Source organism: Crotalus tigris, unplaced genomic scaffold (genome assembly GCF_016545835.1).
Source record: "Crotalus tigris isolate CLP2741 ecotype Arizona unplaced genomic scaffold, ASM1654583v1 scf7180000024116.2146003, whole genome shotgun sequence".
Classification (NCBI taxonomy): Eukaryota; Metazoa; Chordata; class Lepidosauria; order Squamata; family Viperidae; genus Crotalus; species Crotalus tigris.
The window spans coordinates 709,584-736,573 of NW_024100393.1; the positions used below are offsets into that span (position 1 = coordinate 709,584).

The 26,990-nt window shown below is 38.1% G+C and overlaps 1 protein-coding gene across 7 annotated transcripts in view; it reads right to left on the reverse strand.

Annotated features, from left to right (window-relative positions):
* The window catches only part of ITPRID2 (ITPR interacting domain containing 2), a 64,318-nt gene that overhangs the window by 30,925 nt on the left and 6,403 nt on the right, over positions 1 to 26,990 (reverse strand). For 6 of the 7 annotated variants that reach the window (XM_039322543.1, XM_039322542.1, XM_039322541.1 and 3 more), the window contains 6 exons: positions 12,729 to 12,778; positions 11,671 to 11,727; positions 9,223 to 9,262; positions 8,397 to 8,495; positions 5,646 to 5,854; positions 3,882 to 4,564 (listed from right to left, as the gene is read on the reverse strand). In XM_039322543.1, the coding sequence (XP_039178477.1) occupies positions 3,882 to 4,564; positions 5,646 to 5,854; positions 8,397 to 8,495; positions 9,223 to 9,262; positions 11,671 to 11,727; positions 12,729 to 12,778 (1,138 nt within the window). Of the gene's footprint in view, positions 1 to 3,881; positions 4,565 to 5,645; positions 5,855 to 8,396; positions 8,496 to 9,222; positions 9,263 to 11,670; positions 11,728 to 12,240; positions 12,371 to 12,728; positions 12,779 to 26,990 lie in introns of those variants that run through there. The other variant, XM_039322544.1, reaches the window with a different exon arrangement.

Here is a 26,990-nt window from a genome sequence, read left to right on the forward strand (position 1 = left end):
GGCAACCTTGGCTCTTTTATGACTTGTGGACTTCAATACTCAGAATTCCTGAACCAGCCATGCTGACTGAGGAATTCTGGGAGTTGAAGTCCACAAATCATAAAAGAGCCAAGGTTTCCTACCCCTGACTTAAGCCTTTATTTCCAATCCTTCTGTGTCTCTCTTCCACAAACACACAAATCTGAGGGCCTTTAATTATCCTAGATAGATTTAATTGGGGAGGGGTTTCTGTTCAGCCATGTGGATAGCAGCCAATTATCACATCTGAGCAGATTCAGGAAGTATTCTGAAGAGGAGCTATCTAGTTTAACCCTGAATATAAATAAAATCCTACGAGTAAAGCCATTCTGACTGATAGATCAATAAAAGAGCTGGCCAAAATTATTTGAACTTACTCAACAATACAAAGGCCTTTAATGTCTTCATAGCTTTGAACGTTTCCCCATCTGATTTTGCATATGCATGCAAACACTACCATGTGCATGCACTCGGAGGAAGCAATGGGTTAAATGATGAAAAGTACATTACAGTATTACAACTGAAACTCTATTCATTTTGCATATGTGTTGTGGCATCATACACTCATACATAAAAGACAGACCCTTAATTATGGTATCTTGTGCCACAAATATTTTTCTTTTTAATTTGGCATCATGATTCAACAAATGCTTCCACAAACTGCATTTATTTGCAATCCTCCAAATGATTTTGCCCAGCCCAAGTCAATAACCCCATACCCAAAGAATTAAACAGCATTCTTACTTGAGAGTGCAAAAAATCTCCTTTTCTTAAAAGCGTACCCATTTGTGTCGGTGCAAGCCACTTTTTGGAAGAGAAACTGATGAAGAGGTACACTAAGCCAATCACTTTAGATAATTTAGATCATTTTGCATGAGGAGTGAATGGCAAATTTAATCACATGGAATACACGGAGGTATTAGAAATCCTTGCTACCAGGAGAGATATTGGCAATAAGGCAGTACATGTCTTTGCTGAAAGTTAAGCAAGGCTGTAAACCCAAAGGTGCAGCAACAAGCAATCTCAGGAGAGGAGGTTTTGGACCTACAGAAAGTTTTCTGGGTTTTCTGTGTGTGCGCTAACAGCTCTCTTTTGGCATACCACTTCTTGGGTGTTCCTGGACAACAACAGAATTGGAGGCATAAGCAGGATCTACTGGTAGATTTCTGGTTCATTTGCATTTGATTGCCAAATGTTTTTATTTTCCAATTAAACTGTAGAGATGAAAGAAACTTTGGAGCACGGTTTTATGCAACTCAACTGTGATCCCATTTCTAATGCAGAAAATAAGCTTCTGACCCAAGATACTGAGTCAGCGGTATAGTAAATCTTTTAATGGTAAACTGCTTTAACTGCTTCATAAATGAGACTTCATGGGTCTCCCTTTGTTCTTTTTTAATCAGAATTTCTCCACCAAAAAAAAACAATACTCAGCTTCTTGCATGCCAGATCACCAGAACTGCCATTTTGCTGAAAAGTTCAGAAGCAAATTCTGATTATGCCACTTAGTTTTCTCTTCCCGTCTGTTTCAGAACTGAAGTCAGAGATACTGAAATATAAACAGAAGCAGAAATGGCCTCTATGCATTTGAATCAGTTCCGCCAGAGAAAAGAAAAAAGATAGATGCTGGAATAGGAATGTCATTGGTAAAAAATCAAAGTAAGATCAGAGCAAAATCAGGCAGCTTGCAATAGCAGAGAGTTAAAGAACAGGGAAGACATAAAATAGAATATTTATTTATCTTATTATAATATACTATGTAAATAGAATATATATACACTTCTCCTTAATGTAGCATCCATAGGAAACATCTCCTTTTAAAGCTGATTTCTGTAAAAATATGACAGCTGGAAGATAGATAAAACTCTAAAATGTTGGGAAGCCGGGATTTGTACTCAATAACAAGTTGCTACCTTCAACTATAGCTGCACCGCAATCTCTAAAACTACATACAACACACAACTGAAACATTAACCACAGCTCCTTTAATAGTCTTTAAACAAAACAAACCCCAAAGCAAAAGACATAGATGTCTCTGCAAGGCAAATTACTACTGTTATCAATGCATATAAACATCCATCTTACAAGCCATTTGCTAGGTTTCAGTTTGCAAAGGCGACTCCGTGACTTCATTTGCTCCTAGGGCTCTGCTGGAGTTTCTTGTCCTCCCTTCTCCACTGGGGGATTAGGCAGTTGGGGTGGGATAAGGGGCTGATCCCATTCCCTCACCCGCCTCTGCTGCGGGCCACAGGGTCAGAATCCTGCCTGCATTTCTATTTGCAACCTTTGCCCTGTTCCCTCCACCCTTCCACATCTCCTTTGCCAATATCAATAAGGATGCCAGCACAAATGCATCCAATTGGCTGAGAATGCAGAGGCCAGAACTCCTGGGAAAACAGTGCCTTGACTCACTCTCCCACGCTGGCTATCTTGACAGCAACAGACTTCCGACAGAAGCCCCAGCCGCAAGGACTTGGGACAGCATGGAAAACTGTGCCCTCAATATCTCTGCCATGATACGTGCAAAGAAAACATTCCAAAGTCAAACTTGGAATGAAGAAAAAGCAGACCTTTAGGGCACTCCCCACACTGTCTCATAGTGTTTTTCTATGCCCAAGACAATTAGAAAAAAAAATAAAAAATAAAAAGTGGAACTTATCCTCATTTCTGCCATTAATAGTTAGGTTCCTCACTTCTGTGAACTAACCGTAAACCCATAAGCATAACATGATCACATTATTTCAGGCGTATTTCTAAATTCCTAAATTTATTGGTCAAAAACAAATGAACCCTCGTATGTTAGCCTGAAATGAAAACATCATAGTGAGCAAATATTTTGCAGTTTCAGAAGAGATCTAGGGTTTGGATAAAAAATGACGTAGCCGAGAGGCAAACAAAGGTGCTTTAATGCGGTCATCAAAATTAGAATTGCTTAGACTTGTCACATGGGTAAAATTATTAGCATTAATCATGTCAGGACAGAGATACAAATAGTATCCAATCATTAATTTATTTAGGGATGAAATCCAGTAACTTGAAACATACCTAGAATAAGAATATATAACTCGGAACTCTACAGAATGGTAAGACCAAATTCAAGTTGTTACAGCTGGCATAAATAACAGAAAGGAATGGTGTAAATTGTAGTCCAGATTATCTGGAGAACATCAGGTTACTTGTTCCTGACCTAAAAGGATAAAGCTTTAAATTCATCCATTGTCTATCTAATTCAGTATTACCCACACTGGAATAAGAGCTTCTCATTAAATTGTAATAGGTTAACAGGCCTGTTTTAGAATTTAAAATATGGTTCTTATGTAAGTCCCACCTAAAATGAACACAAATCACGCTGTCAGTTTTCGTGGTCATATGGAGCTCCAAAGAGCATAAATAAACAAATAAAATTAAGAGGCCACAGGCTGCTACATTTCTAACAGTAACTAAAAATAACAAACATGCTGTATCTCTGGCTGGTTTTTAAGCACAATTTAAACAAGAGCATCTCAAAAGAGTATAATCTTCCTTCACATTAGTAACTCCAACCCCTTTTTATGACCATACCTATAGATGAAATACTCACTAAAAATGGATTAAGGTTGTACATGAAGCCATGAAGGTTTAAAATTGTAGTTTAAGATCTTCTACACTGGGTACCAAAGAACCATTTTAGCAGCTTATCAAAATTCTGTATCCAACATTTGTGTGGTCTACGGGGAAAAACAACTCTCGAAAGTCCCCTACATAGTTCTACCAACATCTACCAGGTACCAGATTGAGAAAGATTGTGCAGAATATGAAGGAGAATCAGCACGTGAGGAACTACAACATCAAAGCAACAATAATCCTTATCTCTTTCCACATACCTCCTCCATCTCAAAGGAGTCCTTCTGCTGCAGCATGAGGCTGGCAATAGACGGAATGGTTAGTAGAAGAGAGGCCTCTTTATCAGCCACTGAAGTTGCAGGCATTTGAATTGCCCTGATATCTTGAGGTTCAGAACTAGCTGACTCCAGAGTATCACCTACGAGAGTAGAAGAGTTCATAGCAGCAATCTTTTCATGAAATCCACCTGTATGTCCAAAAGAGTTATTATTTTGCTTATCTTCATAAGAAACAGAATAACCTTGAGTTTCCTGCTGAACGCTAGTGTCAGGAGAAAGTTCTGAAGAATCCAGAGCTCCTGGTAGGCTGGACTGATTGCAAGGTGCTTCTTCTTTTACTGTCGCCAACAAAGATGCTTTGAAGTGTTTTGGAGTTTTCACTTCTGGTTCTTCACTCCCATTTTCAGATTTGCCCTTCTCAGCAGATAGACTGCTGCCGCCATCTCCCGCTTGAGGGTTCCCGTAGAGATTGAGTTTAGACAGAGTCTTCATCAAACGACTCGCTGTGTTACTTCGTGTTAGAGGAGGTGGGCTCGATGCCTCTTTACTGGAAGATGTTGAATTCATGCTCCCAATTTTCTGCAAGGGAGTGCCAGAAACTTGAGAGTACAAGGAAGAGAATGCATTGGCCACAGTGGTAAGCACTTCAATCTGACGAAAGCGGCCTGGCAAAAAGACAAAACCAAGTGACAAAAAGAACAAAGGGCAGCCCTGTAAAAGTGCAATATTGAAACAACAAATGAACTTGAAACTTGCGAAGTTAAAAACAGAAACACCAGAACATCAGAACCAAAGCCAAGCCCGATTCCTGACTTTCAATTATCCTTGGCTTCTGAAATCTGATGGAATTAATTAGGGTTTCGTGCACTATTTTTTTTACAAAAATGTTACTTGTAGTATTCCCTGAGGAAAAGTAGATTGTTTTGTCTTAAAAACGCATCTGCCTTTTCAATCAGTCAAAGAAAAACATATTGTTTCATTTTTTTATTATTATTTTAATGTTTAGTAGGGATATAAGCCACTCTGTTTCAACTCGGTGGTACACAAACCCAAGAAAATAATGTACACCACGTTACATCATTGGGAAATTGTTCAGAGGGAGAAGAGGGGAAAAAAAACATAAGCTTTCTTCCATCACTTTTCTACCAAATAAAAGTGTCTCTCTCCTTACTGAACTGTCTTTGAAATGAGTGCCACTCCCTCTTCTCTGAACCTTTTCTCACATTCCAATTCCATAGGCTACATATTGCTCTCACTTCATTCTGCTGCCCACGGTCATTTGTGAGTAGGATGGTACCAAAGGTTTAGAGTAGCCTTCATTATTGATTCTATCATCTCTAGTTAGCATAAGAAAGAGAAGCTAAGATTTGGGGGGGGGGTTAAACTTTTCCAAGGAACTCAGGTTGGAAAAGGCTGGTGAATTGCTCCTAATGTTTTGCTACTGTTATCTACAGGCTTGCTATCATCAGAGATGTTGACTTTTCACATTGCAGAATGAAAGGGTAAATTATAGAGAAATAATTAGCTACCCTGACAACATTCTTCCCCAAGTGACTAGGTTCAGAAGATTTAAAATTAGAAGGGTTTTGCATTAGATCTATTTATTTCTAATTTGCCATCCTAAAAAACAAGGAAATTAATCAGGTAATATCATATTTTCCCTGACCAACTTTTGAACTGATTTAGAAACATACCAAATTTTTATGCATTTATGAATTTGTATATTGCCCAGTAAGAAAAACATACTTGTCAAAGCAAAATTGGGATTTTCCACTTCCATCCGTTGCAGTTGTGCACTCAGAAACACCTTGATATCTATTCCCCTTGCAAAAGATGATGAATTAAAAAACCTTGATGGAATTTTTGAAGCAATATCTGGTTCATCACGTCCAAATCCAAGATTATAGAGAACCTCTTCAGGATCTTCCTCGTAGAGTTCCAGTAGTTCAGACACGCTAGATTAAAACAATAATACAAAAATTGCACTATATAGTCTGCTTTTCCGGTTAAGTATAGAGGTGAAATCTGTAAGACCGTTAGACTGAATACCTGGATTAAAAGGTTTAGATTTCAATTTTTAGCTTTTAAAGGAGATGAAAGGAGATGACATTATGATTCTGTGAGCTTACTTAAAATATATTTTTAAATGTTGAAATATTCGTTGTGCACTCTCCCATAATTTTATTAATCTCAACAGGACTTCTCAGCACACCTAGAATAAGTCTTTACTGGGTGGCTGGGGAATTCTGGGAATTGAAGTCCATTAGTCACAAGTTGCCAAGTTTGGACACTCCTGAGCTACACTGTTAATTTAGTTTGCATATTAATGAGCAGCAGAATTTGTCTAGAAGAATGTTTAAATTTGTATGATTTCAATCAACCATTATATACAAGGGCAGATTGTCATCTATCCCAATCTTCTTCAAACTTCCTTGAAAGCAAAGCCCTACTCAAAAACCGCCCGTAATTCAACTACATAGATCTAAGAAGACTTTTTTTGTTCATCCAGTCTTCTCTATCATAACTGCATTGTTCTCAATGTGTTAGAAAGCAGTAACAACTCTTCTGTACTTGGACAGCAAACTCATTGCATCCTGCAAAATCTCGATTCTAAGGGGCAATCAAGCAATCAACTAAAATGTTTTGCAGAATGTGTGGCACCTTCTCCTTTTCAGTTCTATCTTAAATACAAGGCAATGATGCCTGAACTAGGCTACATCTATCACCTTCAAGTTGGAGGTACTCAACCAATCTCCTAGTCACCTCTCTTTTTAAAATACTTAACGCTGACTGACTTGAGCTCATGTGGTTTTATTTTGTAAAGAGTCTGCACAGCCTCAATAAGGAGCTTTTCTCTTTTAAAAAGATATGGGGAGTGATTAGACTCCTAGCCTCCTGCACACATTGAACTTAATTCAGCATTGTTGTAATAACAACATGAGAAATGATGTGTAATATAATGTACTTTATACTCCACTTGATTTGCTCTGAAATTGTGCGTGGAGACTTTACATATATAGTAGGCAGGCAATCCACTCAAAATTTTTGCCTTCCAATGCATGGGAACCCACAGAAATGCAGAATGAACCACACAGATCTGCTCTCTCCCTTACAGAAGATAAGCTGGGCTCATCTGCATGAACACATCTGTGTAGAGTTGCTTTGGTAATGGAGAAGTGGTTTTCACTGTCATTTTCAAAATGCTTTCAATCTGAAGAATCCTTGATGCTCTCTGAGTTTGGTTGTCTTCTTGCAGATGTTTCATTACCCAAAATAGGTAACATCAACAGTACTAGTGTTAAGACTAGCACTGATGATGTTACCTAGTTTGGGTAATGAAATGTCTGCAAGAAAACAATTAAGCTCAGAGAGCACCAAGGTCTCATCATTTCAACCCAGAGCTACAAATATTCTCCTTTATTGTTTTCAGTGTTCTAGCAGTCTCTCTTCCAAATATGACCCTTACCCTTCTTAGCTTTCTAAGGTCAGCTAAGATCAACCATGTGCTACCACCAGCTGCAATAAGAATTTCCTCAAGTGAAATTGCTTCCAAACACATTTCACCTACCCTACTATAATCATAGCACAAAATTACATCAATGATCAATTAAAGTCTTCATACATTAAAAAACAGAACATCGAAAGTTCCAACTCTCAGCAACACTTCTACTCCAGTCGGCCATCCTGGCAAAAAAGGAACATAGAAATCAGGGAGGGAAAGTTTAGCTCCTCTGCTCTGCCATGAGCCTGACAGCAGAAGACTAACGTTAATTCAATAGAGAGATGAGTGGATACCAAAAAATCTCCACAAATTGTTTGGAGAATACAAGATCTGTGGACTAGACTGGGAAGTTAAAGAAATACTACCAAAAGACAGCAAAGGTAAACTATATTAAAATGTTGCCAAGAAAACTACCAATACGTCTATGACATCACCGAAGATCAAGCTCAATTTAAAAGAGAATTTTGAACACAATATGGAACTATTCTTGTGGGTTTCCTTTACTTTCTATGGAGTGTTTTTTTCCCCCCTTAAATTTCACTGGCAGCAAAGGAATTCTAAAACTCCTGCATTTCTAGAAGTCTATATGTAAATAGTAAATCTTTAAGGAAAGGAGTCTATATCTCTCACAGCTGTCTTAATCCAGATAACTGCCATGGTATATTTATTCTGAACTCCAGAAACCAGAAGGCAGGGCATTTCTTTCACCAGAATTCAAGAGATTCAATTCTTGAACTTGTTGATCCTAGTAAATGCAATATATATATGAATATGACAGATAGAGGAATATGCATAGCTACCATAACACACAGCTTGCCAAAAAATCATGAAATTCTAAAAGTGGCAATTTTTTTATAGAATGCAAAAAGAGATATCAAGCTGCAGACACACGGAACGGTGATAAGCATCTATAAAACATAGAAGAAGAAGAAAAAAGAGGCGGAATAAAAAAATTCCATTGGTTCCTTACTCCGCACGAATAATCCTTTGCTTACCTAGAAACGGTTGCACTGCTTTTTCCTGAGCCAGTGGAATTCATACTTCTCCCCCTCTGATGAAACTGAAGCCTCTTGTCCTTTGCCAATATACTGTTGCTGACAATACAAAGGGAATTCACAATTACAAGGATGGAGAGCCTGCCTCTTCCTTTAAGAATATCCCAAATATCCAACATTCTACTGCTCCTGTCTTTCTTAAATTCACTTTGGTTGTAATGCACAATAGCAGCTTTTCACTGTGAGCCTCATGATCCCTTCCAAACCCCACAACTGCTTCTTTTCTAAAAGCACCCCACCTAGTTCTATTTACCACCCTGAACTTCTGCTTTTTTTTAGCTCAGCAGAGAATTTTAGTTTGAAATAAATTAAATATACAAGCGCAAAAGGAATGGCAATTTAACAGCGTCACTTATTTCCTCAGCTGAAGAGTAGAGCTTTTTCCTTCCAGATGTTTTGGACTGCTGCATGCTAAAACACAATAGGAAATGACTGTAGACCAGATCAATCAGAAGTTTCAGAAGGCAAGAGAAACATTGAGAGTATGGTATGATTCAGATACGTAAGTAGAGCCAGAATTTTCTGTTTCTTGACAGGATTTGCATTATGATTATGGAGGTGAAAAGTGAACCATGTCACTCAGAATTAAAGAAAAATCCAAGACTAACAATGCAACTTATTGGGAAGGAAAAAATAGCTCCTCACATCTGTATCTCATCAGCTTATAGTCTTGATGACAAACTATTAAAATTAATTATGTTCATATAGAAAGATCAACTTCACGTTAAACATTACTCCAAAGCAAAAAAAAAGTATGAATTTTTACCAGATATCCATTTGTTCACTGTTTTGATGCAGTTGATTAGCTGAAAGAAGGGAGGAGAAAAAAAAGGAGAAAATGAACACGAATCTGTACATTACAAATTACAGAAACAAAGATGCTTAGTAATCATTAACAGAAATAACAAGCAATTCAATCACTTTGATTTTATAAATGGTATTTTGAATGCATGTACCTGCAAACTATTTTTACAATGAATTGTTGGATAAATCTCAATTGGCTGGATTCATGCAATATGTTAAGTCACAGACCATAGTTACAAATCACAAAGGATTGGTTTACACAAGATGCCCAGCCAAACTCACATAAATGGCATTGGGACCAAGTGTACTGGATGAACTATCTATAAAAAAAGGGTCTAGAATAAGTATGTGAACAATAGGTGAATCTCTTTCATTCTATGCCTGAAATAATAACCCACCATTAGAATTTCTATCAAGTCTCTTATATAAATATTTATGAGGCAAAGAAGAACACAAGAGAATTCTCTTCATTCCTTTACCACCAGTGTCCACAGGAGACATCTGTATTTTTCTCTGTAGAATAAAAATATCTCTATATACGTGTTGTTGCTCTTGCTCTAAATTGCACTTCTCCATGTTTATGCTTATATATGCAATGGATAGGCCAGGGAAGAACAGATACATGCAGTTCTGGATTACACCATTGGGAGGGAAAGATGGCGAGCACTACAATGGAGCAATTGTAGCATTTTTCTAGGCTGCTGCCCAAAGGGATTCAATGGGATCTTTTTTTTCCCTCTGCATTCCCCACTTGATCTAGTCTATTTGTCAACTCTCTTTCTTTTGCTGTCTTCTTTCCACAGACAAAGTTTGGCCCCATTCTGTTGAGTTTTCAGAGTCACTCTGTACCTAATGTACCTCTCTAATGTCCTCCCAACATTTGTTGGGTTAAAAAAATAAGAGAATAGTGGTACCGGATTTTATGATTAACACAATCATACCTTGGTGATCTTGGCCTATATTTAAAAATATGTCACCTTAATTTCATCAGGACTCTGCAATCAAAACTAGGAACATCTTTTCAATAATAAAAAGATTTGTTTATAAACAAAAGCTGAATAATTAAAACCCTTATTTTAAGTCAAGGAGCAAGGCAAGGAAAGTGGCATTCCCAGAAACATTTAGGACTTATCACAGATGTAATTTGATTTTAAAAAATCCTGCAAACACAAAAAATGTCTTTGCTAATGATAATAGTGAAACAGAAAAGTCTCTAGCGGTACCAATTATTTCACTTTCCAGGTATCTGGAAACATATCTGTTTCTAAGAGACATACTGAGTATTCCAGAGCTTGGAGAGGCCCAAAGGTAAAAGCCTTGGCATGGTTCAGAATAAGCCATGAAGATTTCACCATATCCTGACATCTAATTCTTGGAATCTTTCTGTGCATTCCACATGATTAATTATGAGCAGAAATCAAGTAAATTCAAACAATAAACAAAGAACCCTCAATTCAAATTTGTTGTGATAAACCTTATACCAACATATTCTGATTTGATGTTTATAAATAGCAATTTGTGGTTGACCTTTGTTGTTCAGGCTTGAAATATTGAGAAACTCAGTCTCCCCAAGGAACATTTTATTTTTCTATAATAAGCAGCATCTATCCGATCTGCAATGATGGGCTGTTGTGCAGAAAATAATAATGGGGATAGCTGGACAAAATGTTTAGCTAAGTTATATCCTGATTGTCTATTACATAAAATCAGCAGGTCATAGAAACCCAAACAAGGCATGGGGAATAAATGATTCTAGGTTCAATACCCAGTATCCTGAAGGTTTGTTGTTTAAAACAAACAAATCACCCAGGTGATGAAGAGCAAACTCACGTATTTTAATAAAATAACTGATCTGAAAACAAAATACCGTAAATGCCGGCGTATAAGACGACTTCTGCGAGCGCTGAAATCGGCGCCAAAGACGGGGGTCGTCTTATACGCCGAGTCGTCTTATACGCCGGAAATACTGGTAGTTTCTGGCGTATAAGATGACGTTCTAGGAATGCGGCCCAGCTATAAAGACGGGGGTCGTCTTATACGCCGGGTCGCCTAATACGCCAGCATATATGGTAATTGTTTTTACAGCAATATACCTGACTCCAAAAACAATCTGCATAATATTTTGGTTAATACGAAACAGAAACAGAGGGGTGAAATTTCAAGAAAGTTGTGATGTCTCACTGAAACATAATTTGTCATTTTGAAGACCGAAAAAGATTTGCAGATACTATTATATTTTACTGAAATAAGATTTCTGACAGATTTTTCTCATGGATCTCTTCCTACAGTTTTATGGTGACAAGTAAGCTCACATGCTTCAATCAGAATAAAAATATACTGTTCAGTTTTAGAAAAGCAGAGTAGTTTTATTTTATTTTTTTAAAAAGCATATGCTTAATGCCACACCCACCTTCTGCTCCCAGAGACAAATCATCTTCAAAACTTCCTCCATTCCTCACCAGCATGCCTAAAACAGATACCAGTTTGACAAAATCAAAATCTATTGTGGTTATTTTCTAGCAGTACTGTCAATTGTAAATTAAAATACTAAACATATTTTAGAATATCTATTTATTTGCATCTCATCTTTCCTTTGTAGCATTTCCTTCTTTCCTCATCACAACAGCCCTGTGAAATACTGATTGACCCAAACTATGTTAAAATTCCATGGCTTAAAATGGGCTTAAAGCTGGTCCTTGTTCTAATCCCGTACTTTAACCACCAGTTACACTAGCAAATTGTATAAAGTTGTAATGGGGTTTACAGACTTATCACAGTCCAATAAGCCTCAAGCTGTTAGCACTGGCAGTTTTGAACAAAAAAATGACAAATCTTATAACATCAAGGCAACCTCCAAAGATATTGTCAAGCTAAAAAGAAAAAAAATAGAGCAATTTCCTATCTGCGAATGCCACGTAACTTAGTACTTCTGAGTCACATGAAACATGGCACAAAGCTTTAACCTTTTGAAACTGCTTACCAAAAGTTTCAAGCCTAAGCATTATCTGGGAACCAACATTCCCTTTCATCCCTGGAAAAATGAAATGAAGGAACTCCAGCTATTGCAGAGGCTTCTTCTCGGCTCTGTCACTACCTGCACATTCTTGTTGTACTTCGAACTTTTGCATTCTGGTTTGTGCAGGTGGTAACTTTTCAGGTGTGGTGAGTTCAGTCAGAGCCAGTCAAGAAAGAGTGTTCTGAAAGGCTGACCTACTTCACAGTATGCTTCTTTCTTGCTCTCTCCTTCCAGCAGGCTTACCTACAGGAGAGTCTCACTTAGCTTTAGCACTAGGGAGACATGAATACTGTAAGTACTTAACCCTGAACATCCCATTCCTGTTCAGAAGCCCTGCTGGGAGATCAGGGACCCGTGGTTCTTTTCACAACATCCAAATGGCTTCAATTCAAACTGCATTTCCGTCTAACAAGCAAGAAAACAGAGAAAGTCAGAAAGTGCCAGACATTTACCTTTTAACGTTGGGTTGCTCTGCTCATCCAAAGAAGCTCCCAATGGTGTTCTAAAACCACAAAAGAGATTAAAATGTGCATGACTCCTTTAAAACTTGCTTCTTCACATCCTTCCTTAAAAAGCTGACTTTTTCACATCCGCCAACTCCTCTTCCTGAAATTGTGCATGCACGCGTACATACAACTTACAAAGTCCACTCTGAGAAAACTGAGTCTCTGTACAGATACTAGTTGCAAAAGCCAACTAAGCCCTGCCTATAAGAAGTACAAGAAGTGAACTCTGTTAGATCTCATCTCCAAATAAGCATGAGCAAGATTGCACAAGTTGACTTAAGTGTGGGCTAGCACAACAACGTAAAGGTGAAGAATTAGTCATGTTTTTAAATGCCTTAATGATTCAGAGAGAAAATATAGCAATTGAAAAATGTTTCATATTTTAAAACACTTTTCTGCCATATTCCTATATCCAATTCAGAAAGAGTGGGCAAAATGAGCATACTTTAGACGTAAAATGGATCCACTCACCCACATAGCCCTATGTGGCCACAATTAGAAAAAGATTTGTCATTTTATTATATTCTGCCATTCAATTTAGACTACAATTATAAATCACTGCCGTAGTAAACAACAAGCATCTAGTGGAGCTTATTTCTAGAGACATACCAAGTGGATCATAATGTTGTACTATGAACCCTTTGTAGGCTTGCCAACAGCCAAATCAATGAGCATGGAGTTTATGAAAGTCACTAAAGCAGTAATACAGATGTGAACCTGAAGATATGATAGTCTGCTTCTCTGTTTACCCTCTGCCCCAATTATGGCAAATGGACTTTATCTTGCCAAACAATGAAAGCAGGGGAGGAAACTTTGGAGCCCACTGCCAGAGAACCACGGGTTCTCCCTTCTCCCATGCCTTTAATATTTACAACAGATATGTCAAACACAAGGCCTGGGGACCAGATGTGGCCCGCAAAGTGGTTTCATGTGGCCTGCGAAGCCATCCTGGAAACAGTGAGGGAACAGCCCCCGCTGCCTTGGCCCTGGCCCAGGCTGGCCAGGAGCCAATGTACAATTTTATGGTGGCCATCTATGCTGAAACACATTCAGTCTTAGCTCCACAAGGCCGTCTAGAAACAGCGAGGAACCAGCCCTGCCGTGTCGGCCCTGCCCCCTGGGTGCATGCTGGGGAGGTGTCACTTTTTGTGAGAAATGAAGAAATGGACCATGCCTTGGTGCTTGCCCCAGTCCCACCCCCTTCTGCCAGAGACCCTCAGATCTGTCCCACTCCTGCCCAGGCCCCCACAGGCACCCTTGACGCGAACGATGTAGAGTTGGCCATGCCCACCCAGTAGGCCACACCCACTCCATCCATGCCTACCCAGTAGGCCGCACCTACCCTGGCCACACCCACCTGGCCCCCGAGGGCAACTACAATGCTGATGCGGCCCTCCATGAAATTGAGTTTGACACCCCTGATTTACAACAATGAACCATGTCACAAAGAGCCTCAGTAGAAGATGTAATGAGGAAGCAGTTGGAAGGAATGATGGAACAATGGAAGAAGAAACTGGTGCTACATTCTCCTGCATTGCTACTCCCTAATCAATCATAGCAGCACTGTTGCTGCCAGCCTACTCTTCCTTTCATTAGTCAGAGAAGGCATATTTTCCCAGTGACTACAGATGATCCTTTATGTCCTTGGGCCCACTACTGTAAAAGGGAAGAAGTACCCATCCTTCTCCCTTCACTCTGCCCAACCTCAGTGTGGCAGAATGGGATGGGAGCCAGGCAATTAAGCTCTTTCACCACTGAAAGACCCATCTGAAAATTCATAGTGTCCCAACAACTCTATCCATATGTTGGTTTTTGTGTTACAGTACAATGTGTATTGGGAGGGACAAATACAACAGTTGTGTCCCATCTGTTCCCCTGTGGCAGCTTTTAAAGAAGAGGCCTTATTTCCAGGTCAACAGTTGATAACTCTAGGACTTCAACAGCACTGCCAGCTAAGGAAAATAGAAAACCAGCTTAGCCAGGCCTGCTCTAATCCCATCAACAGATGCCTGCTGCACAGAATTTAGCAGGTGGATCTGTTTACCTCTGTGCTGTGAAAAGTTTCACCTGCTGGTATGGAGAAATCAAGTGAAAGTATTCACACAGCCCAGGCAAACAAGGCCAAATTTCACCATCTGCACACTAAACTGCATAAAGGCAGAGATACTGCCGCCAGTGAATCAACTGGCAACTCAGCTCTCCAATAAAAAAGACTCACAGAATCATCTTGAATTTGTTTTTACATGCATACACATTAAATCCTTTAGTATATGGCACATCATACAAGCCAAAAAACATTTTAAAGTAAAATAATCTTTTAATTATTACCATGGTGGTTAAATCACATGACTTACTACCCACTTTAGTAGATTATTTAGGTTGCAATGCTGAACATATTTACCTAGAAGGAAACCCTTGAGTAGGCACATAAGACTGTCACCCATAGAGCTGTTTACCTATTTTCTCCGAAGATCATAACAGCCATTTTGTGCAATTATTTCTAAGGCCATACAAATAAATTGGTCAGGCAGCTGATGAGATGACTTTCCCTGCCAAAGTCATTCAGGAAGAGAAGCATGGGGGAGAAACCATAAATTGCTTTCCTAATGTTGTTCTGTTAACACTTTTACAAATAAAACTGGAGTGGCATGGAAACACCTCCCTAGATTTGAACTGCATTTATTTTGAGTTTTGCCAAGCGTGGAATATAATAGATACAGTGATCATAAAGTAGTAATACATTTGTTAATATGCAGATAGTTATTTTTTTTCTTTATATGCATTTCCCTAAAGTAAGAGACATGTAAGTCACTGTGATCTTTGTTTTAAGAAGTAAGTGAATGCTTCTTTATCTCATAATGCTATGCTAACTTAATGCCTTATTTCAATCATTACTTAAATGTAGCCTTATGGCTATGCAATCCAAAGCTTTTTAAAATGTCTCCATCCTTATACCTTATTCACTGCTCTGCATAATATTCAGTTTGCTGAGTTTTGAAAATTTAAATTTCCTGCTACTCTGCATCAAATACTTCAAAATCTTGTGTTAAAGACATTATCTTCTTAAGCACAACATGAACAACTTTGTCTTTTAGACTGGTTTTTGTTTTCAGCTTATTTCTGATTCATAGCCTTTACTTATAGTTGAAGTAAAATAGTACAACCATCACTGACAAATAAAATCAAATCCCTTACTAGGCCAGTGACCCAGACTAAATAAAAGTAAATAAAACCAACAGAGTAGAGGTACAAAATAGAGCATACAAGATAAAAAAAAATACAAAAAGATGCTTGCACTATTTTGCTATCAGCAAAATGCAAGTTTTATAAGCTGCAAAAACAAATTCTACAACTGCAAGAGTTAATAATAAATTTCACATAACATTATTCAGTCCATCCTGGAAATGGATTTAGAAGAGGAGTTAAGAGCTCTTTGTATATGTCTCAAAGAAATTGCAATATAACAGTATATTAATTCATGTTTCAATATTACTATCTTCACCAGGGCAGAACCTTTCTATAAATGGAATTTTACCACAAATCTTTTATTGCCCTCTGTTTAAATGCTTTATTGATCTATAGTAGCATACCAGTCAAAGAGAATATTATTTCAGAATAGTAGCATTCCACAGAAATAGAACAAGCATGTGTCAACTCCAAAATGTCCATTGCAGCTGAAATTTTGATCTGACTTCCAGTTTGTCTAATATTCTTCTAAAAGAGCAAGAGAACTTTGGCCTACAATTCTTATGACCACTGACTAGTGGCCACACAGGCGGGAGTTGAGATCCAGCAACATTTAGAAGTCAGTAGGTCCCATGTCTGCTATTTAGGGGCTCTAAGTATTGATGAACAGCATCAAAGTTGCAAGAAACGAAAACCTTTCTTAAGACAAGAGAAAATTAACACGCATATTAACTTTAGCATAAATTTGAAAATCCAAATCTCATATTTGAAAATAAGGTTACTGTATCCTAGTAACCTCTGTAGAACTTTCTGTCATGTTGTCAAAGTCCTTCAAGATACTGTGATGCCATACTCATTACTGGGTTGAGTGAAGTACAATAGTAACAAAGCAATGCAAGTCAATTTATACTACTAGTCATACAGGGAAAGCATGCAATATGAAAAGGAAATTAAGCTGATTAGTAAAGATCTGTTTCTCCCTCAATTAGAATAGGAAGTTGTCATATTTTGCCCTTGTTCATTCACTGCATCGCACAGGGATAGGCAATCTACTACCTCTGCAATATTATTGAACCAGTTCCAACATCTTCAATTAGCACAGCCAATAATTCGGCATGTGAGAATTGTGGTTTCAAGACCACTAATTGTCTACCTTCCACTGAGATGTGAAAATATGTAAGTTCTAAATGAGATAAACCTGAGAAACAGGAGATGATTTTGCTGACTGGGATTAAGTTATTCATGTTGTTACGTTCCAGTGAAATCAATGGGATTTGAATGCAATGAATTCAGCTACTAGGTATTTTAGTAACACTAATCCAGAAAATAGCTAGGCTACTGCGTTTTGTTGTGGCCTTTCCTGGCTCTCTTTTCTCATCCCATTTCCAAAGCCAAATGCCATAACAAAACTTGATGTCAGTTCCCTTATTTGTATCTCCAAAACAGTACAGAGTTGTTTCATTCTTCATTTTAAGGGGACACTGAGCACAAACACTGAAGCAACTACAGTAATGTTTTAAACCCATCCCCTCCTTTTGAACGTGGACAGGGAGTATCAAACCACCAAGGCACTTCAGCCAGGGAAAGGAGTGTCAAACCCTGAAAATTGCTATCTGATGAAACTCTTGAGTATTTGTATGTCAATGAAAGAAGACTCAGTGGAGGGGGGGGGGAAGGATTTTTATTAAAGGTTTTCAAGCAACAACCTTTCCAACCCAGAATTTAAACAAAGACACTTATTGTTTACACCACTGGCTTTTAATGATTCTTTTAAAATTCTTCCCATTCTCTTTCCTTAATGGCCACTTCAGAGTTTCTCCAGATCCTTTCTAGGCAGTTACCAATGATACATGGTGCAGGCTGGTAGCAAAATGGTAGCAAAATGGTTAAGCCTCTTGAGGAGATTAACAGCTACCAGCAAATATGCTCTGTCAAACAGCCTCCCTATGTATTTCCTATGGGGGGAGAGGTGTAATTTATCCCACTACAATGAAAGCAATGAAAGAGAGAATGTATGTTTGAACACAGGAAATTTATGTATATAAAAAGCCCTCAGAAGGTCCAACTGGACAAGTGAAATATTTAGAAATGAGTTACTTTACAAGTCAGCTGAGCCCCTTTGGAAGTGAATTATTCGGCTGAAAAGAAAGGCTGGTTCTGGAGGAGGAAAAGTGGGTATCTTGGTTATTTTGCACTTGTTTAAAACAACTTGTTCTACAGATGGGGGAGAGGGGGGGGAGATCTTTCCTTTGCACTTAGCTAAGCAGGCCCCCAGAAGTGGAATGCAGAGAAAGATGATTATTATAAAACCGGAAGCACAGAATAAACTGGGAAACTGTCTTAACATAGCGGAAGAACCAATTTCATGTTTTATTGTAATGCTCTAGCTAGCGTAATTGCTGCATTCACCACAGGAAAGAGTTGCTGTATAACACTGGTTTTATGAATTAGTGCTAATAGGATACTGTGTCCAATAACTGTCTTGGGGTATGGGGCATTTGTCCAATTTTTTTTCCAAAGCAATCAAGTTTGTCTTCTAGGGTATAAATGTTACAAGACATGCTTTTGAGAGCCAAGAGAGAAATCTCTGAATATCCAAACATGGATGGCAGCAAAGTTCTATTTTGTATTATAGCAAAGGCACTCTTTAACAGAAAACAAACAAAAAACCCTGTCCAATCTGCTGCACATTAAAACAGTTACACAACAGCTGCTTTATTTTAATTGGCCTGCAAAGAAAACCAAAGCTCTATGATGCAAGAAAAGTCCAGTTTGGCCTGTTTGTAGCCAAAATACCTGTCTAAGCCAGGACAGTACTTCTTAAATCCATATGTTTCCAATATTAATGATAGCAGTTCCAAGAGAACCCATAAATGTATTGTGGGAAGTCAGCCCCCTCCCCAGAGAAGGAAATATTAAAAGGGCAGAAGATCCTCAGGATCTTGAAGAGGCAGGAAAGCATGCCCAGTTTTCTTAATAGCCCCAAGTCTGCCACCCCCAAGCAGAAACCAGCTCTATAGAAATGCAGATGTAAACCATCAGAAAGACCCCAGCTAGGAGATCAAGAAGACAAAGACACCTAAAATCTGCATACCCCACCTGAGACAGGATATGGTAGGATTAACTCACCAGAAAGAATACCAGAAAGGGACACCCAGACTCGGGTCAGAATATGTGATACAGGAAATACAAAGCCTAAAACAGGAACAGGAAACTATTCCAAACAAAAGGCTAGAGAGGGCATAAAAGCCTACTACCCATGTGCTCAGCCCTTCTTTTCTCTTGTCTTTCCTGCAAGAACCATCTTTCTGGCTCTTCAATAAACTGCAACCTTCTTCCCAAAGCAGTCGCCATGTTGTTTATTTATCCCCGGCTTGGATGAACCAGGATGAAGACTTTTCTTTCAACAGTATTAATCCTGGGTTTTTCCTACTGAGTTCCATGGACTCCCTAAGGTTTTGTAAGAACTGCATGGGGGTCTATGAGATACTAAAGACAAAAAAAAGAAGCAAACAAACAAATGCGCCCTTCAAATGCAGCCAATTTTCATTCATAGCAGGATTTCTTCTCGATCAAGAATTCTGAGTTTCTTTAAAAAAAATAATAACAGGTTCTGCGCCCCCCCCCCAAATTTGAAAACTCTAACTGACAAATGCACATAATGCACATATTTATGACTTTTGGCATATCAATAGTCTGATAATATGATCAAAACAGGCGGATTTGCCCTTGGTCATTTTGTTTCTCTGATTAGATAAGGAAATGTCTCTGAAATGGTGACTGAAAGGATCACTAGTTGACTAGTTGTACTTATAATTGCTACAAAGAAGGCCAGAAGCCATTTCTTGCATCTTTTTTTTACCTTTCCTTGTCTGCCACTTTAATATTTCTCTTCATTTTTTTCTTATTTTGTATTACTTTGTATTAGTTTTTAATCTTCCTTTCAATGTATAAAAAGAGGTTTATCAAATATAGCATCGTACTTAGCCTGGCAGTGATCACCAGGGCTTTAAACTCAAGTCCAGATGTTTTAGAGATGACAGGGACTAAACCTGCATACATCAAAACATATGTTCTACACCTGAATTATTGTTATTTAAACATTTCTCTTCCTTTAAAAAAAACTCTGTAAAACAACACACCAACCTATTTTTGGTTATGTTACAATGGCTATAAATGAGAAGTAACCAATAGATTCAGTCTCCCTTAGCCTTCTCACTAGGGCTTTAAAAGGTAGCAACTTGTCACATTCCCCAAAGTGTTACTTTGCTCCCAGGCTATAATTAAGACATCCAATTTGTTCTGTTGCAGACTTTACAAACTGCCCATTTCTGGAAACATTTACACATTTCCCATGTACTTTCCAATTAAAATATGTTTTCTCTTTTTTTTTTTTTTCTTCTCTGCCATGGCAATGAAGTCTCTCCCACCCCACCCCCTAAGAGCTTCTCAAGTTTAGATAATAAAAATCACTCCACATTTAAGGTGGAGGACTTCCTTGTTTATATTTCAATGTGGGTAAAAAAAAAAAAAAAACTAAGGATATGGTTAGTTTAAAAAAGAAAGGAAATTGGCAAGCAAGCACTTTTAAAGTTCATCAAGATTTATAAGAAGCATATACAGTTTGCTATATTAATTTAAGCAAGTACTTGAATGCTTTTTTTACATATTTACTAATAAATATGTCCTGCTGGATTCAAAAGGCTTCAGAAGTCACTTTTCATACAATATTCCAGTAAAAAGAAGTTATTTATAAAAACTTCTTACCCCCACCCCTATCTCAAGTTATTATCAGGAAATAACTCATTCAGTTCCAGTGAAACTGCTTGTTTTCTATAACAGCTACACAAATTTAGAACACAAGGACAAGAGAGGAAATTCTGCCCAGCCTTGATATCACTGCAAGGAAATGCATTATAAATTCAGATGAAAAGTACCAATATGGGGCCAAAATAATCATAGATCTACACAGACAAAACGGCAGTTCCTCTTCTTAAATTGATGATGGATTGGGAATAGGAAAAAATTCACTTACCAAAACTCAACACTTACTGGATTAATGGAGAACCTGTGGCCCTCCAAATGTTGCTGAACCATAAATCCCACTACTCCCACTCAGTTCAGTGAGAAAAAAAGGATATTGGGAATTATAGTTCAGCACTATCACTGGCTAATCAGTTCCTATCTGCTAGCTTTCACATGGACCCGTTGGTTAGAATAGCTGAATGCTGAAGAGGAGAGTATTTTAGTGCTAGTACAGAACGAATGATTATGATGCACAGACATGTATTGTTACTATCTGTGCTCATATTATAGTGGGATTAATTAATGTAATATAACGTATTTGATGTAGTGGTCCACCCCAGAAGACTCTGGGCAGCTTTAAAAAAATCCAGCCAAAAAACCCTGTTAAACCCACATAAACAGGCAGTCCAGACTGTCAAATAGCACAAACAGTACAAAATGAGAAAGACCCCGCCAACAGATAACTAATTATTCATCCCAGCTTTGGAACAGAAGCAGGTTATAAGAGCTTTCAGGAATGCCAGGAGATTGGGCACTATACATATCTGGAGAATGGATGCTATTCCAGAGGATAGGGGCTGTGATTCAGATGGCACACTTTCATAGTCGCACAAGATGGTAACATTAAGTTCTGGAGGGATCTGAAGCACATCCAGTCTTCCCAAATGTATGGGGTAGGCAGATGTAATTGGATATATGCCATCCCTCAGATAACTACTGTAGGTCCTATGCTACAAAAGTTTTGAAGATGACAACCAGCACCTGGAATTATACCTGGAAGCTGATTGACAACCAATACAGCTCATGTAGCAGCAGGGGCACATGGGCTTACTGTGAAGCATCTGGTACTGCATGTACTACTGCATTTTGTACCAGTTCTGGATGGTCTTCAGTGAATTATGGAGCTTATGCATATATTTATATTACAATCTTCCTGTTTTATTGCCCAATAATTTTTCATCAGTTAGTAATATTAATATTAATATTAGTACAGTAGTATAGAAGTAGTAATATCAGCAACAGTAATTTTCATGGTATAAGAGCTCTTTTGCATTTAGGCAACATAACCATGTTAGATATAAACCCAAACATACTTTTAAAAAATTAGATCTAGGCAGTGGTGGGATTCAAATATGTGAACAACCAGTTCTGCATATGGATGCCCCTTCTGGAAGTCCACTCTGAGCCTGGGCAACAAAAAATTAGCTACCAGTTCTGCCAAAGTGGTGCGAACTGGCTGAATCCCACCACTGGATCTGCTGAAGAGATCTTTATGATATAACTCTATAAGGATAGCATTTATTTATTTTAAAAAATCTATTTGCTTACAGGAGCTCCACCCATTTTCTAATATCAGCACATATGAAGAAGCATATCAAACCAAGATGATTTTTCATCATTTTATTTGTATGGATGTAACTTGATTTTAAGATATTAGATGGCTTATAGTCCAATTCTTTGTAAATTTACTCAGAAGGGAGTCCCACAGAGATTCATTTCCAAATAAGCATACATATGGAAGTGAGCCTTAAACATGCTTTGTCACAGCAGGTAACATTATCTAGCTGACCCTGGTTCAGATTGAAAAAGCTAAGCAGAGCTGGACATAGTTAACACTGACTAAGAAGTCAGTTTAGCCCAAGGAAATCGTTTTTCAAATTTGCCAATTTACAGGACCAAAACATGCTAATATTCAGAGGATTGCTTTTGCACCCTGCAGTCAAGTGCAACTATATCTAGCTGAAACAATTTCAGTCCTGAATAGTGACATGTGCCTAAACAAATGACATCATACAGTTCCCTTAAAAGTTCTAGTACAGAGGTGTCAAACTTGTAATGTCATGTGATGTGTTGTGACGTATCACAACTTTTTTTTCCATTGCCGGCAATGGGGTGAGTGCAGTTTTGCCATGACGGATCCAGCCCGCGGGCCAGCAGTTTGACACCCCTGTTTTAGTACTATTCATTGCTACAAAGATAAGAATATTTGTTCAGAACCTTTGAGTATTTTGAGCTCTTAATTGTGTGGTATTATTCTGCTCTGCTGAAAAAAATCCACATTCCCCCTAAAAATTAACAACTGCTGTCAAAATTTTAAGTCCCCCTACAACGTCCCTGTCACTTATGGAGATTCCATGGCAGTATATAAGACAGATACAACATGTAGAGTGTTTTTGTCATTCTCAATAATGTGCACTAGAGAAAAATATTTAGATTAAGGGTTTTTCAAAATCAGTCTTGAAGAAGTTTAAACATCTGAAAACTGCAGGAGTATCAACTTTCTATTTTCCCTTTAACAATTGCAATATTTCATGTCCTCTTGGTATATATATGCTGAGCAAAACAAACAGGTTGAGTATTAGTCTGCCATAGAGCTATTCAAGAAAGAAGTCCATAAAAATTGTGGATATTATGTAATGGGTATCATGGTTTGTTTAAAAAGCATGCAACTTCGCTGCCTTTTCTTGAAGACTGACAAAACATTGGCCTAGTAGGCCAATATGTATGGTTATTAGAATGTGCTTTATAAGCAATAGTCATAAAGAATTCAGCCAAATGCATGGAGCCTCAAAGTAGAAAGAAAATGAGGCGTTGTCATAGCACCTTTATATGTATATGTATGTGTATATGTGTATATGTATATGCAGTGCTTTTTTTGTAAACAAAAAAAAAAGGTGCCGGAACTCACACATGTCATACACCCCGCCTTGCCTACACTACAAGGTTCTATCCAAAAAAGGTGCCGGAACTCCATTCTGGGAGTTCTATGACAAAAAAAAAAGGCCTGTGTGTGTGTGTGTGTGTGTGTGTGTGTGTATTCAGTTCAAGGTGGAAACATAGGTAATACTCCTGCTTCTATTTCTATTTTCCCCATAACAACGCTGTGAGGTAGGTTGGGCTAAGAAAGTGACCAGCCCAAAGTCACCCAGCTGGCTTTAACACTTAAGGCGGGACTCCTGGTTTCTAAGCCACACCTTAATTACTACACCAATGCAACTAAAAAAAAAAGCTACAGTATGCAAAGTGTCTCAGATAATTTAGCCTCTACTATCTGTTGATAGACTGGAAAAGGCCCCATTTTGTAATCTCAGAGAGTTTCTGCCATTCAATATACTCTAACGTGCCTCACCCTGGTACTTTTCAGAATGTGTTGGAGTACAATTCCTTGTTATCCCTGTTGAGCACTCCTATTGTGGCTGAAGGCTATAGGAGTTGCAGCTCTGGAGAACACAGGCTGGGCAAGTAGGTACAAGTCATGTTACGCTAGTGAATAAATGGAGGAAATTACAGGTAGTCCTCAGCTTACGACCACGATTAAGCCCCAAATTTCCATTGCTAGCAAGTCAGTTGTTAAGTGAATTTTGCCCCATTTTATGACCTTTCTTGCCATGGTTGTTAAGCAAATCACTGTCATTGTTAAGCTAGTAACATGGCTATTAAGTGAATTTGGCTTCCCCATTCATTTTGCTTGTCAGATGGTCTCAAAAAGTGACCACATGACCCTGGGACACTGCAACTACCATAAATACATGCCAGTTGCCAAGTGGCCAAATTTGATCATGTGACCATAGGGATGCTGCAACTATTTAAGTGTAAAAAAAAAAACGGTCATAAATCATTTTTTTTCAATGCTACTGTAAGTTCATATGTTCACTAAGTGAATAGTTGTAAGTCAAGGACCACCTGTACATGGGGATCACATAGGAACCAAAAAACAGAGGAAAGATAGAATTCACTTGGGTGAGTCAGGACAAATCACTGAGTTGCTATTGTGTGGGAAAATAACCTAGAGGAAATAGTACTATGTATCACCTGCATATCATCTTTAGCCTTCCTCAGAGGAAAGGAAAGTTAAAATTTAGCCATTTATTGATGTCAATAAACACAGGACATCTGATATACAGAGAAACATTGTTTCCTACTATTAGGAAATGATAAAAACCAGAGTTTAGGGAGTTTGGATAGGGCAAGCAAACCAAAGAACTGGGGGCTAGGAAAATAATAATATGATAGACCACACTGGACATTTTATAACAGATAACAAGATGAGACAGTCCTCTCATATGAAGCTCCTTAGAGAAAGGGTGGAACATAACCACAGTGCATTTTAAAAAATATGACTAACCAGCCAAATGTTTGGCTGCTGTCTTTGGTGGCTTCGGCCTCAGACCACACTGACATTTGTTATCATCTACAAGATGTTCTAATATAAAACTATATGCCTCCCTCCCTCTCTCTCTCTCTCTTTCTCTCTCTATCTCTCTTTCAAACACACAAAAATACACACACAGATTGACAATCACTGCATAAGATTGCATACATTCATCAGGTTGGAATCCTATACGTGATTCATAGAATTAGATGTGAATATTTGTATTTATTTCATTTATCAATTTTTTTTAAACCACCCATCTCCAACAAGACTGCTGCACACAAGTTTCAAAGTAAATCATTGGCAAATAAGACATCCGACTACAAAATGAAACATATGCAAAAAAATGCACTTCAAAGAAAAAAAGATGGTTCCAAGCAAGTGTTATTTTTTCCCACTGAAAGACAGGATTTTATAGAGCATCTAGATTCGCGTTTCTAATTGTCCTGTGTTCTTTGATCAAAACTTCCTTTTTCTTTTTCTTTCCACCCAAAAGGAAAGAAAGCAAAACAAAGTATCTGATTGTGCTTTTTGATGAATAGTGATGGCTGTTGTCTATCTGAAGCACCAAACCTGGACTATAACACACACTTTAGTTGAAGTCTCATCAACAAATGCAGACTCACAGACTATTTAGAGCCACGGTACTAAAAACATACAAGCAGTCCTCGACTTACAAGTTCATTTAGCGATTGTTCAAAGTTACAGTGGCACTGAAAAATGACCGTTTTTCATACTTATGACCACTGCTGCATCCCTATGGTCACATGATTAAAATTCAGGAGCTTGGTAATTTGGCTCATTTTTATGACAACTGCAATGTCCCACGGTCATGTGATCACCTTTTGTGAACTTCTGACAAGCAAAGTCAATGGGGAAGCCGTATTTACTTAACAGCCATGTCACTAATTTAATAACTGCAGTGATTCACTTAACAACTGTGGCAAGAAAGGTCGTAAAATGGGGCAAAATTTACTTAACATATGTCTCACCAACAACAGAAATGTTGCGTTCAATTGTGGTCGTAAGTTGAGGATTACCTGTATAGCAAGGAGTTAATAACACTGGTAGAATAAGATTTACAATATAGGGAAAATGTGCAGGATTGTATTATAAATTCATTAGATTTTTAAGGGCTACAAAGGTCTTTGGGTTTCCTTGCTGTAAAGAAACTAATATGTATAGAATGTATCAGAATGAAACAAACCTAAATACTTTTTTTTTTTAGATTTTTCTTATATCCAGCCTTTATTACTCTTTCCTCCTATTTTTCCCACAACAATCACCCTATGAAGTGGGGTTGGGCTGAGAAAGGGACTGGTCTAAGATCACCCCGCTGGCTTTCATGTCTAAGATGGGACTAGAATTCATAGTCTCCTGGTTTCAAGGCCATTAGACCAAACCAGTTCCAAGCTACACCAGAAATATAGAGAAATCTAGAGGATTTTTGTTGCAATTTCATCTTAATAAATATGCTGTGTGCATAAGTATTTAATATGGAGACCACCCTCTCAAGAATTGATGAATGCAGTGTATCTGATTGGTCAGGACAATAAAATGAACTTTCCTGATTGTCACCCAGGCACATGAAACCAAAGCTTCTATCTTCTGGATTACACAATCTTCTTACACTATTCCAATTAGTCATTTAAAGTTTTTTATAGAGCAATTTCCCAAAGCATGATGTTCCTTTATGCTACTGGAATTTCATGTGTTCAGAACTTCCATTTAAGCAATTTCCCCATCTGTGTGATACTATAATCTTCCATTATCCTGAAACAACCAGAAGTAATATCCACCTCATCACACAAGATCTCTGGAGAAAACCAAGCTGGGAAAGACTG